The sequence below is a fragment of the Pieris brassicae genome, chromosome 2 (assembly GCF_905147105.1).
Source record: "Pieris brassicae chromosome 2, ilPieBrab1.1, whole genome shotgun sequence".
In the NCBI taxonomy this organism is placed as follows: Eukaryota; Metazoa; Arthropoda; class Insecta; order Lepidoptera; family Pieridae; genus Pieris; species Pieris brassicae.
The window spans coordinates 6,791,205-6,805,959 of NC_059666.1; the positions used below are offsets into that span (position 1 = coordinate 6,791,205).

General features: G+C 39.2%; 2 protein-coding genes across 4 annotated transcripts in view; one reads left to right on the forward strand and one right to left on the reverse strand.

Moving 5' to 3' along the window:
• The window catches only part of LOC123720386 (somatostatin receptor type 2-like), a 95,403-nt gene that overhangs the window by 17,200 nt on the left and 63,448 nt on the right, over positions 1-14,755 (forward strand). The window lies entirely within an intron of this gene.
• LOC123720385 lies at positions 212-14,583 on the reverse strand. The gene is made up of 2 exons (XM_045676971.1): positions 14,552-14,583; positions 212-2,264 (listed from the first exon to the last, which is right to left on the reverse strand). Exons 1-2 carry the CDS (start codon positions 14,578-14,580, stop codon positions 458-460), a joined length of 1,836 nt encoding a protein of 611 aa, XP_045532927.1. The 5' UTR covers positions 14,581-14,583; the 3' UTR covers positions 212-457.

The window sequence follows — 14,755 nt, forward strand, 5'->3', positions numbered from 1 at the left end:
GGCGGTGACTCAAGACGGACTGTTGAATAATTGATTATGGCAGATGTCGGATAATGAGTCATCCGTCAGACAGTCCTAACCTAGCGCCCTGCGACTTATAATAATAATAAATTATCCGAAGAACTAAAGATAAAATTCGAGGTATTCGCTTTACGAGCCCTGAAGATGCGGTGAAAGCGTACTGTTATACGACGTCCCGGATTTAGAGTTTTAAAAAAAAGGATTATCTTTACACATAGGATTTATTTAGAAATATAGATTTAGAAAGACAACTGCTCGGTTTGAATCGTAAAGTGGGACTAACTTTAGCTGAAAGATAATGCTCATGGCAGTTGAATAGGAGAATGCCAGCTTGCTAAAATAGAAGTTGACATAGGGTGGTCTCTAAGGTTTTAAATATATAACAACCCCCTCGTTATGAGGAAACTTACGGTTTATTTGTAAGTTTCCTTAATATTTAACAAACTCGCAAGCGGGCTACTGAAGGATTACTCTGGTTTTCCAGATTATTATCTTGCTCAACCGGGATATTATTGGAAACGTGGAGTTTTCTCGAACATTTGCCTTTCTTATAAAAATATACAAAAACAAAACTAAAAACTAGGATTACAGAGAAAATACTTAAAATAGGAAAGCTAACATGACTATTAAAATTATTAGGATTTTTGATCTCATTTAGATCCTTCATTGACATGTCTGAAATAGCTTTAATTGATTTTAAATTATCAAGGTTAATAATCTTGATTTTTGGAATAGAAACGTTATTACTTAATTTGTTTACACTTTTACAACAATCATCGTCAATAATATCAAAATTCGAGGATACAGCGGGGACATATGTTTTAGGATACACTTTAGTCACCAACTTAAGGTTTTTATGAAAACCTACACAATCTATTGGTAAATTTAGTACACCTGTACCGGATATAACTAACTCAGATACATTTTGATTACATTCAATAGACAATTTAGTGGACTTTGATTGTACAAATATCCATTTGTTATTATTTAGCTTATGCCAAATATCTAAATCACCAAACATGACTTTAACAGGACAATTTTCTGGAAGGGTAGTTAAGGCTTTAGTAATTATTTCGATTTCACATGAAGGGTTATTAAGTACTGCGTAGACATCGGTTATTTCACAAAGGTAAGTATAGATAAGTATGCTTTTACAATCATTTAAATCTTTGAGATAGATATAAGATAGTTTATCTGTGCTTAAGGCTAAAAATTGTTCCGAAGGGAGGATCATAGCGAAAGAATTTAAATTACCCTCCGTATGTGGAATAGGCAATGGCACAGTTTTATAGATATTAAAATGTTCTAAGGTTACAAGTGGAATCTTTACAATAAACATTAATTTTTTGTTAAAATAGTAACAAGTTAAATCGGCTATATTAATTAGAATATGAATATTGCTTATTTCTATGTTTACAGGAAAGTCTTTATACTTAGGGAGTAACTTAAAATTATTTACAATATCATTGTACATTTGGTTTGGGGTTAGAACTGAAGGATGCAAGGTGTTACTTTTAATGAGTAAAATGGAATTAAGTAAGTCTTCCACCTTAAATGATAAAGTCAGTAAATTTGATTGCAAAATATTTAAAATGTTATAGAAATTATTCCTAAAATTAACCTCATTAAAAGCATTTGTTATATTGGATACCGTAGACGCTAATTCTTTGACGACACCATTCAATTTTGCTTGATTAAGGTTCATTTCATGTAAGGATTGATTTATATTGGTAATGGCAGATTGGGAAGCAATTACGGTTTTCTTCAATGTTCCTGAAATCTTTTTATCATTTTCATAAAGGGTTTTAATAGCGTCTTCATAGGTCTTCGCATCATCTTCGGTCAAGGTACCGAATATGTGTTTAAATACAGTGCCTATTCCGGAAAACCATGCGGATCTTTTCGAAACGTAATTATCGGATACTAGATGTGAAACGGCATTAAAGTCACGTTGGAGATCTTTAAGGATTGCTTCTAAAGGTTGCAATAAGTTATGACATTGCGAAACACCAATTAATTCGCTTCTCTGACAATAAGACTGAACGTTATTGAACACTTTATTTATGTCCATTATATGATTTTTTATGGGAATGATCTCTACGGGAATTACAATATGAAATTGGTCGTTTATTATCTTTAGTGTGCCAACAGGGTCGAAGAAGATCCCAGGACCTTTCACTATATTTTTGACATACTGATTTTCAGTTTCAGCTAGGGTGACATTGCAGAGAATTGCGATGACCCTGGAAAATATGTGAGCGTGTTATAATACTATAGAAAGGATTAAAATAATGTTACTTATAAAAAGTAAAATACAACAATAAAATTTTATAAAAACTTATCTTATAAAACTGGCATTTTAAATACCTATACAAAGTATATGTATATAATAAAAATAAAAAAATTTATAAAATGAAATTTAAATTAGATCTCGTGAGCTGGTTTTACTTCATCAAAATGATGTTTAACATGACGTCGATTTATTAAAAGGTGTAAAGTATTATTATCGTAGACTTTAACGATTTTATAGGGACCTTTCCAAATTGGCGAAAGGGCCTTGCGCAGTCTGACGTGATTTTTTAAATAAACATAGTCACCTACTTTATACTGTATAGACCGCGTGTGTTTATCATAGTAGGTTTTTGATCTTTCTTTGGAAGTTTTGATATTTTCCAAAGCCTTTTCTCGAGAAATTTTTAATCGGTGATGGAGCATTTTAATATACTCTGGATATGTAACGTCAGGGCGTGATTCAAATATTGAGTCAGGGATATATGGCTTGTGGCCGAAAACAAGTTCGTATGGAGTGAATTTAGTCGTTGTGTGGACACTACTATTATAGGTTAACATGGCGGTATATACGAACTTATGCCAGTTTGTCTGATTTTCATTTACGTAAGATTTTAAATATTCCTTTAAAGTTGAATGGCTTCTTTCTAAAGCGCCTTGCGTTTGAGGGTGGTAAGGTGATGACCAAATTTGTTTAATCTTTAAAAATTCGCATGTGCGTTTAAATAATTCGGCAGTGAAATTAGTTCCTTGGTCTGTTAATATGGTTTTAGGGATACCAAATAGGGAAATAAAGTGAACTAAACCTTCGCAGGTTTCTTCTGCTGTAGCGTTTGATATTGGGTATGAAATGGAAAACTTGGTTAAATCATCCTGAAGAGTAAGTATGAATTTAAGTTTTTGAAATCCAGCTTCAGGCAAAGGGCCAACTATGTCGAGACTAATTCTTTCAAATGGGCGTGTAGCGGTAGTCGTGATTTGCATGGGTGATTGGTTGATCTTCCTCAGTGCTTTGTTTGATTGACATAATTTACAGTTTTGTATATAATTTTCTATATCTGTACGCATATTCTTCCAGTAATATCGTTCTTTGATTCTATTATACATCCTATTTGAGCCCAGATGTCCTGCAATCGGGATATCATGGTTTTCTTTAAGGATTTTAGTGATCTCGGAAGGAACAGGATATAGGATGGTATTATGGTGTATATTTACTGTTATGTTACTATTATTAAATAAGTATATAAGCATGCCATATATTTTAACAAAGGAATGTTGTTCGAAGAGACTTTTAAAGTCAGATATGGCTATTTCTCCAATGTTCGCGGAAAGCAAGATATCGTCTCGGGCTGTTTTGAGAGTTTTGAATATATCTGGATATGTACAGTCGTCGAAATAGTAGACTTTGGTAAATAAAAGATAGTATATCTTGTTTTTATTTTCGATTTTTTGAAACGAATGTAGTTCTCTTTCTGAATTTAGGATATTGGCAGAGTCGGGTAGTGTGGACAGAATGTCTTGGAGATATGGATTTGATTCATCGAAGTCGATTGATACTGGGATTAAGATGGCTTTAGAATTACTCTTAAGGAGACTTTCATTGTGTTCCTTTATATGAGTATTGAAGTTTTCATTTTTGTTTGAGAAAGTTTTCAGGAAGTCGTTGTAGGCAGTGTTAGAATTTGAAATGCCTTGAAGAGGTGAAAAGCGTGAAGGGTTTTGTGAAGGTGAGTTGGTCTCATTCTCAGGGCTAGTAGTAGGAATCAACATTTCATCGTTTTCTAAAAGATCGATATTGGGTAGGCTGTCACTATCAGCATTGGATGTCGAAGGGAGTTGGATACCTAGATCATCTATTGTAAGAGGACTAAAGGGAAGTGGATCATTATCACTTGAAGACGGTATTACTCGTTGAGAATCAGTCTGATCTTTGATAATTGGATTGACGGGAAATCGAGACAGAGCGTCGGCGTTACTATTGATTTTTCCCTTCTTATATTCAATGTTGTAGTCGAACTCTTCGAGTTTTAAACGCCACCTTACAAGCTTGGATCCAGGATCCTTACAATTAAATAACCATTTGAGTGGTTTATGGTCTGTGAAAATTGTAAATTTGTTACCATACAGGTATGGTCTAAAGGTTTTAGTTCCCCATATGATAGCCAAGCATTCCTTTTCGGTAACACTGTAGTTACTTTCGGCTTTAGATAGTGTTCTAGACGCAAAAGCGATGGGGCGGTCTTTTCCTATAGGCCCTTGTGACAAGATAGCGGAGATTGCATAGTTAGATGCGTCGCATGTGAGATTGAATGGTTGGTTAAAATCAGGGTAAGCATATACTTGCTTGCTTGGCGGGTGCGGAGATCAAGCTATTTTTAAGAGTTTCAAAGGCTAACTGTTGTTCATGTTGCCACATGAACGGAACATCCTTCTTTAAGAGGTTTGTAAGGGGTTTAGCAATTTTAGACAGGTTAGGTATAAAACGACGATAGTAGGACACTAACCCCATGAAGGATTTAATGTCTTTAGGACATTTGGGTTGGGGAAAATCTTGGACTGCTCTGGTTTTTTCGGGATTCGGCTTGACACCTTCGTCAGTTATTATGTGACCGAGATAAGAAACTTCTTTGTGCAGAAATTCGCATTTATCTGGCTGAAGTTTGAGATTAAACTGTCGGAGTCTGTCAAAGACATTTGAGAGGTTTTTCATATGTTTTTGGAGATCAAATGAGTAGATTACGATATCATCTAAATAGACAAAGCATTGCAGCCCTTGCAGGCCTGATAGAGCGGAATTCATCAACCTCTGAAACGTGGAAGGGGCATTTTTGAGCCCAAACGGCATCCGCGCAAATTCGAAGTGTCCTTGTGGGATGGAAAAAGCAGTTTTGGGAGCGTCAGCTTCAGACATTTTAATTTGATGAAAGCCGGAAGCTAAGTCGAGTGTACTAAAATATTTACATTTACCCAATTGGTCTAAAATTTCTGAAATATTAGGAATAGGGTAAGAATCTCCAATAGTGATATCATTTAATCGGCGATAGTCGATAACAATGCGCCATTTACGCTGACCAGAAGCATCGAGCTTTTTTGGAACTATCCAGATCGGAGATGACCATGGAGAAGTTGACGGTTTGATAATTCCTTCATTAAGCATTTTATTAATCTGATTGTTTACCTCTTGTTTATGCACTTCAGGAAATCGATATGATTTTGTATTAATGGGTACAGAGGAAGAAGTTGGTATCTGGTGCTCGAGAGCATTAGTACAAGTCAGAGAATCTTCAGGGAGGTGGAATATATCCGAAAATTCAGCGCAAAGATTAAATAATGATTCTCGTTCTTCGTTATTAAGGTGAGTGACTCTTAAAAGGTCTAAGACCTGCTCAGTTCTGTTAACGGCATTGTTGGGGATTGTATGAGATATATTGAATATTTGGTGATTTTCTTTATTTTCCAAGGGCGTAAGTTTTAATTTTAAGTTTGAGTTTAACGTAATTGGAGATTCAGAGATATTTACAACAGAAATGTTTATTCTAGAATTAGGTTTCACCTTGACAATGCAGTTAGCAATTAGAATTGAGTCGACGGGATTTTGATCTACCATCAAGCCTTCACCTATTTCTGGATTAACTACCGAGCATTCTATGATGGTTTCAGTTCGGGGAGCAATAGTATATATTGGTTCATTAAATTTTAAAACAAGTTCAACTTGACTAATCGTAAGCGATTCATTCTTAAAATCAATGTTTGAGTAGTTGTCTGATAGGAAATCGTTTCCAATTATACCATCGTAAGGAAAATTTATGTTATCAATAATGTGGAATCGATACTTCAGAGAGTTGAATTCGATAGGTATACGTCCAAATGACCTCATTGGTTTATCTGCAGTTCCAATTCCTGAAAATGTTATAGTGTGTTCGTCTATTTCAGGCATGTTTTGAATAGATGATTTCTTTATAAGGCTAATAGATGCACCACTATCAACAAGGAGCTTAAGTAGTTTGGTAGATACAGAGGTTTGAACTTCCACAAAGGGTAAGTATTTTTCGGATGGATTTGAAGTAACGTTATGTATTTTGTTATATATTGTTACGAGCTAGGGGATCGGATAGAAAATGCCGTAGATTTCTTCAAAGGTTTATTTCTTAATAAATCAATGAGGAATTTATGGGCATAAATTAATTGCAGAAATGCACTAATAGCACACAAAAACACAGTCACTAATTACTTCACTTATGCACACTTCACACAGTACTTTATCACTTATATTCACTTTATCGCTTCGGTGTTTCGCTCTTGTTATCGCATTCAAAACTAAGTGACTAGTCGCGTTTCGGCTCGCTTATATATCCCTGGGAATAATTCTAAACAATATTCGAGAACTTTCTAGGCGGGCTTGCTACTGAGTAGCGATTGCACAATTCTAGAACGTTCGCACTCTTTGTCTCTTTCGCACGTTGCTCCGTCCTTGTCGTACGGCGTTCTAGAGTGCTCGTCTAGTTTCGAGAAAGTTCTGATCTTCTCTCTCTCTCTCTCGTATCATTTCGTCCTTGTCTCACACCTAGAAAGTTCGGTCTAGAATATTCCTTCACCAAAGGGGTATAACTAGGCCTGAAAACGGGTCTCCTGAAAACTGCACTACTCGACTACACATGTTCTGAAACCGACTGAAAAAAGGTTTCAGCTTCCTGAAAACTAGGGTAATATTATGAAAATTACAATTTTCTAATATGTGATTGACCCTCTCCTGAAACGGTCAGAAATCATATTACAGCTTGCTGAAAAGTTCTCTAACTAGTGGAAAAATCTAGAAACATTGCAGTCGACCCGTCTTCGTAACACTACCCCTTCCTTAGACATGCTCGTCCCGAGCATCATTACATCCTTTATAGGGAGCCAATCGATTTATGTGAACGACTTTCGGTTTGCTCCTTAAACCACCCACTTTCTTTATGCGATAGGTAACGTCATTTATCTTCGTGACTATCGTGTATGGACCGTCCCAGTCAGCTTGAAGCTTTGGTGATTTGCCTTTTCGTTTTGTTGGGTTATGGAGCCATACTTGCGAGCCTTCTTTAAATTCTATGTGATTCGTCTTTCTGTCATACCTAATCTTCGTAGTCTCACTTATTTTACTTTGTGATGCTCGTACGTGTTCATGGATTTCGTCCAGTTTATTGCGCAGATCCGCAGCATATTCTGTAACACTCTCCGGTGTGTCAGGTGGTCGCCCAGTTACAATATCCGCTGGTAATCTAAGTTGTCTCCCAAACATGGCTAAAGCAGGAGTAACATTTGTGGTTTCATGAACCGCAGACCGGTATGACATTAGAAATAATGGAATATACTTGTCCCAGTCTTTTTGATGGTTGTCCACCAGTTTTGCCAAGTGCCTTTCCAAAGTTTGATTGAAGCGTTCCACCATTCCATCTGACTGTGGGTGATATGGAGTAGTCCGCGTCTTATGAATTCCCATTAATCGGCACAATTCTTGAAATAGTAGAGACTCAAAATTTCTTCCCTGATCACTGTGCATTTCCAAAGGTACTCCAAATCTAGAGAATACGTCATTTACAAGTATCTCAGCTACTGTAACTGCCTCTTGATTGGGAATAGGGAATACTTCGGGCCACTTCGTAAAATAATCCATAACAACCATGATGTACTTATTTCCTTTTTCTGTTAACGGAAATGGTCCAGCTATGTCAACTGCTATCCTCTCCCATGGAGCTCCGACATTGTATTTCTTCATACTCGCTCTAGTTCTCGACTGTGGGCCTTTAACAGCTGCACAAGCTTTACATTTCCGAATCCAGTCTTCTACATCTTCGCGGCAATGTATCCAATAAAATCTCTCTTTAATTTTCAAAAGAGTCCTTTTTACACCTAAGTGTCCGCCTGATGAGCCGTCATGAAACATTTCCAATATGTTGCGAATCTTGGCTCTTGGCACAACTAACTGTAGATGAGATGCATCCCCACGAGCGTTTTCCCATTTACGACATAACACCCCATTATGGAGAATTAAGCTATCCCATTGAGCCCAGTAACTCTTGGTCGTGGTGCTAGTAGATGCAACATCATTCCATCGCGGCTTTATAGCTGAAGATTTCATCCAGTCCAGAATTGGTTTAATGTCAGAGTCTTGTTGTTGCTCTTCCTGAATTAATTTACCACACCAATCTGGACTAATGGTATCCGTTCTGAGTATCCTCACATTGGCAACCTCTCTACCTTCGTGTCTTGTACAATGTTTACAGTCTTCCTCACATGGCCTACGAGACAATGCATCTGCGTTCCCGTGCGCTCTACCCTTGCGATGTTCAGTAGCAAAGTCATACTCTTGCAATTGTTCGATCCATCGAGCCACTTGTCCTTCTGGGTTCTTGAACTGAAGTAGCCATTTTAATGCAGCATGATCTGTTCTAAGACGGAACTTGCGACCTAGTAAGTATTTACTGAAATGCTGCAGCGTCTTCACAACAGCCAGTAGTTCCCTCCGAGTGACACAGTAGTTTCGTTCTGGTTTCGATAACGACTTGCTGAAGTAGGCTATTACTTCCTCGCGCTCACCTTTTACCTGTGATAGTACACCTCCGATGCCAATTCCACTGGCATCTGTATCTACCACATATTCGCCATCATGGTCCGGGTAGCCTAGTATCGGAGTCTCACATAGTCGGTTCTTGAGCTCATTAAATGCAACTTCACACTCTCCATCCCATGTGAATTTTCTCTTCTCTTCGGTGAGTCTGTGAAGAGGTTTTGCAATATCCGCGAAATTTTTCACGAATCTTCGGTAGTAAGAACATAAGCCTAAGAAAGCACGGACTTCAGTTTTATCTTTAGGTACTGGCCATTCCTTCACCGCAACTATCTTCTCGGGATCTGTTCGAACTCCGTCCTGCGATATAATGTGACCCAAGTAGCTCACTTCTCTTTTAAAAAATAAACATTTCTTTGGACTTAATTTCAGGTTGGCTTTATGGAGTCTGGTGAGCACCCGTTGCAGATTCCGTATATGATCTTCAAAATTTCTCCCAATGATGACTACATCATCCAAGTACACTAAGCAGGCTTGTCCTATCAGTCCTGACAGTACTTTCTCCATTAGTCTTTCAAAGGTAGCAGGCGCATTGCAAAGCCCAAACGGCATAACTTTAAACTGCCATAGTCCTTTTCTAGTTGAGAACGCTGTCTTCTCTTTATGACTTGGGTCTATCTCCACCTGCCAGTACCCACTTTTCAAGTCTAAAGTTGTAAACCATTTTGCCCCACTTAAGGTATCCAAGGTGTCATCTATTCTAGGTAAGGGATAACTGTCCTTCTTTGTGATATCGTTAAGACGACGGTAGTCGACGCAGAACCTTAAACTGTTATCCTTTTTCTTGACTAAAACTACTGGAGAGCACCAAGGGCTGGAAGATGATTCAATGACATTATGATTTGACATTTCCGCAATCATCTTGTCTATATTCTTTTCATATGCGACAGGTACTCGTCGCGGTCGCAAACGTATCGGTGCTTCGGTTCCAGTCTCAATTCGATGTTTAACTACACCTGTCCTGCCTAGATCTCCATCGTGTGTAGCAAACATGTCTGAAAATGACTTCAATAGTTCCTTTGCTTTCAACATTTCTTCTTTTGACAAGGTTACCTTACAGTCCTTTAATACTTCTTGAACTATATCTCGTTGTTTACTGACTGTACTATTTTCAGTGATGGATCTATAGACGTCATACCCACCCTTCAATGTATTACCTTTTAGAGAAACTACCTCATCTCTACACTTGAACGTGCCGTTCTTCAAGTCAATCTTACAGTTGTAATGCTTCATGAAGTCTAAACCGATAATACAGTCATCCACGATGTCAGCAATAACCACCTTATGTCTGTATGATCTTCCCCCAATCTTGAAGGTAGCGATACCTTCCCCTCGAACGGTTATGTGCTGACCAGTAGCTGTAAGGAGCTCTACATTTCCACCAGAAAGGCTTTTGTAAAATGACTTCAGAAGTTGGTATCTAATTACTGTCCGGGAAGCTCTGGAGCTTCCCGGACAGTTGATACTGGTATCAAGGGTTAACTCACACCTACATCCGTTTACTTCTCCGTCGATAACAATGGTATTCCCATCCTGAGTTTGAGTGATCATAACTTTTGGGGCCTTCCTTACAGAACCGGCCAGCACCCGCCCCGTGGTCCTGGCTTCTACTCGTTTCCCTGCCGCTGTTCAGCGGCAGTCACACCCGCTGCTTCCGGATCCCCACGTCTAGTCTTTATTTCGCCTCTGAGATCTTTTTTAGGGCATGAAAACCTCATATGCCCTATTTCCCCACAGAGGTAACAGGTGGGTCCACGTTGGGTACTTGGTTTTTCCGTGACAGCCCTAATGCGGTTAGGTCGATGATCCTTGCAAAATGCTTCCACCTCCAACGCATGGGCAAGAGCATCCTTAAGTTCCTTATGGTGACCGAGGTTCACAGCCATTCGAATTTCACGGTCCCGAATACCGTCGACAAAAGCTTGAACCAGCATCTTGTCTGCAACATCTGGTGAGGATGCGTAGGCCTTCCTTACCAGCTTCTCTATTTCAAGTCCCCATTTTTGCAAACTTTCATTTGTCTGCTGTATTCTATCTTTCAATTGAGCCCTGTAAACGTGCTCTAAATGTGCGTCTCCATACCGTGATTCCAGGGCATCTAGCAGTTGCTTCAACGTCACCTTACCTTTCTTGGTATCTAATATGGAGAGGGCTTCGTCTCGCAATCCCAGAATAAGGGCGGTAACTGCTTGATCGTCAGTCCACCCGTTTGACTGTGCTACAGTCTCAAATTGAAGCTTGTACGCGCCCCAAGAAGATGTACCATCAAAGGGAGGCACTTTCACATTTCCAGGTGGTGCTACAGTCGTGACAACACCAGAGGTCTTCAGGCATTGGATTTCATTTTCTAATCCAAGGATACGTTTATCCTGCTTGGATAGCTTACAATCCATATTAGATTCCAAATTCTCGATCTTTTCATCTACCTGTATTTTCAGGTCACAAAGTTTTTCTCCTATTCGGCGAGCCTGCTCCTCTTGACGTCGTGCCTGCTCCTCTATCATGCGACGTGTCTGAGCCTGTTCTTCCATCATTTGGCGTGTATGTTCGTCTTGACGGCGTGCCTGTTCTTCTTGACGGCGTGCCTGTTCTTCCATCATTTGTTTTGTCTGTTCTTCCTGACGGCGTGCCTGTTCTTCTTGACGGCGTGCCTGTTCTTCTTGATGGCGTGCCTGTTCTTCCTGTCGGCATGCCTGTTCTTCTTGCCGGCGTGTCTGTTCTTCAATCATTTGGCGTGTCTGTTCTTCCTGACGGCGTGCCTGTTCTTCAATCATTTGGCGTGTCTGTTCTTCCTGACGGCGTGCCTGTTCTTCCTGACGGCGTGCCTGTTCTTCCTGACGGCGTGCCTGTTCTTCCATCATTTGTCGTGTCTGTTCTTCTTGACGGCGTGCCTGTGCTTCCATCATTTGCTGCAGAGCAAGGAGGATGTTGCCATCGTTACTTTCACCCATCCCGCGGTTCGCATCGAAACTTTGTCGCCGGGCGGCGTCGCGTGCTGATTGCGCCCTTGTCTGCACTCCCTCCGCAGCTGAAGACTCTGCCACAGACTCCTCTTGATTCTCCCTTGGAGTAATTGGCATGTTTCTATCCCACTTCTGACACCAAAATGTTACGAGCTAGGGGATCGGATAGAAAATGCCGTAGATTTCTTCAAAGGTTTATTTCTTAATAAATCAATGAGGAATTTATGGGCATAAATTAATTGCAGAAATGCACTAATAGCACACAAAAACACAGTCACTAATTACTTCACTTATGCACACTTCACACAGTACTTTATCACTTATATTCACTTTATCGCTTCGGTGTTTCGCTCTTGTTATCGCATTCAAAACTAAGTGACTAGTCGCGTTTCGGCTCGCTTATATATCCCTGGGAATAATTCTAAACAATATTCGAGAACTTTCTAGGCGGGCTTGCTACTGAGTAGCGATTGCACAATTCTAGAACGTTCGCACTCTTTGTCTCTTTCGCACGTTGCTCCGTCCTTGTCGTACGGCGTTCTAGAGTGCTCGTCTAGTTTCGAGAAAGTTCTGATCTTCTCTCTCTCTCTCTCGTATCATTTCGTCCTTGTCTCACACCTAGAAAGTTCGGTCTAGAATATTCCTTCACCAAAGGGGTATAACTAGGCCTGAAAACGCCTGAAAACGGGTCTCCTGAAAACTGCACTACTCGACTACACATGTTCTGAAACCGACTGAAAAAAGGTTTCAGCTTCCTGAAAACTAGGGTAATATTATGAAAATTACAATTTTCTAATATGTGATTGACCCTCTCCTGAAACGGTCAGAAATCATATTACAGCTTGCTGAAAAGTTCTCTAACTAGTGGAAAAATCTAGAAACATTGCAGTCGACCCGTCTTCGTAACAATATATTGTTTTTTATCTCAGGCGTGGTGTTTGGGGTATCGACCATGGATCTTGTAAGAGGAGATATGGCAGGCATATATTTTAGAGTGCCAGATACTATAGATGCATATGTCCTTTGTTGGGAATTTATTGCACCATTGTTAGAATTAGGGTTATGTGGTACAGAGGATTTTGAAATTGATTTATTAACGTTGCTACCACTATGAGTTTGACTACCCTGCTGTGTGACCTTGGATTTAGAAATAGGAGCATGGTCTTCGTTTTGGGGCTGGTTACCCTGCTGTGTGACCTTGGATTTAGAAATGAGAATATGGTCTTCGTTTTGGGGCTGGTTACCCTGCTGTGTGACCTTGGATTTAGAAATGAGAATATGGTCTTCGTTTTGGGGCTGGTTACCCTGTTGTGTGACCTTAGATTTAGAAATATTAATATGGTCTTTATTTTGGGGCTGGTTACCCTGTTGTGTGACCTTGGAATTGTAATAGGATATAGAATTTGCGGTGTCATTTGGATATAGCAATAGAGGACGTTGAAATTTCGGACTCGGGAGACACCGTCGGGAGTCCTTTATTCGTTTAAAGGATTATCTGTCTCATCGACTCCATAATCTTCATAAGAAGCTATTGCATGAATCGGTTGGTTCCGATTTTGAAAGGAAGTAGTAGGGTTTGTGCGGTTGTAGCTTGAATTTTGATTGTTTCCAAATTTCCTATTATTGTATTCTCGTTTGCGACAACCTTCAATAGTATGACCTGGAGCTTTGCAATATCGGCACACTATAGGATTAGAGGGCCTAAACGCGGCAGATGTTGTATTATTACTAGTGCCATATTGTAAAGCTGATCTATTTGGTGGATATGATGAGTGAGATGGGCGAAATCGCGCCTGATTCTGAGTATTTGGAGTTTGGGCGTAATTAGTGTTTCGTCGTGTCAAAGCATTGATAATCTTTTCTTCCGAAGTAGCGAAATTAATGGCGTCGTTCAAAGATTCAGGGTCACGGCATCGAACTACAGTAGACAATCTTGGATTTAGGCCGACTACAAACGTGTGTAACGCTAAGTCTTTCATAGCTGCGACGCGGCCTGCCAGTTCGTCCTTTTTCTTAGTAGGGATAGTTATATTAATTTCGGATAATAATTTTGATAAGCAAGACTCTATTCGTAATGCAAACTGGTTGACCGTTTCGTTGCCTAATTGACGACATTCTTGTAAATCAGAAAGCAGCGCAGCATAGTGCTTTTTATCACCAAATTGAGATTTTAAGAACTCTTCAAGCTGGTGCCAATTCTCAAATTCTTTTACACAACAAGCCGTTTCTGCGCGTCCTTCTAATTGACTTACAATATATTTTAGTAAAATGTCCTGTTGGTTTTGAGTAGCAAGTTCTACCGCATTTCTACAATTATTTAAAAATGCACTTAATTTTTCGCGGTTACCATCGAATTTATTTATGAATTTAATTAGTATATTTAAATCAACGTCTGTGGCTGACCTATTCTTAGACTCGCGTACAATAACATCTTCCTTAGGCATTGTCACGTAGGATATGGCTTAGACAAAACAATACTGATAACGACGCGACGACGGCTAGCGTTACTGAGAACTGATTAGGCGATGCACTGATTTCTTATTGGTATTGTAACCAATTATGAGATTGTAATTTTATAAAACAACCTTTCTATTTTTAGCACTTTAAACTTCACTAATTGTTTTCACACAACACACTGAAATACGAATATATAGGATTTTTGAAGACTTACAGGGATGCTGCAGTTTTACTGATGAACATCTTTGATGTATAGGGCGGAGACGGCGAATGTTTCTTTGCAAAACAATTTCAGAATTCACAGCGAATAGGAAAATCTAGTTATTCACAGAAATATTCACTTTTGTAATCACTCGTTAGTCGCAACTGCCAAACTGAGGCGTACCGAGGATTTTTTAAAAAATCCCTTGAGCTGCCA

Excerpts from the sequence above, each read along its gene's own strand:
- LOC123720385 (XM_045676971.1), bottom strand. The coding sequence starts at position 14,580 with ATGTTCATCAGTAAAACTGCAGCATCCCT. Across the intron at positions 2,265-14,551 it reads AGTAAAACTGCAGCATCCCT|GGTCATCGCAATTCTCTGCA; the intron begins GTAAGTCTTCAA and ends CATATTTTCCAG.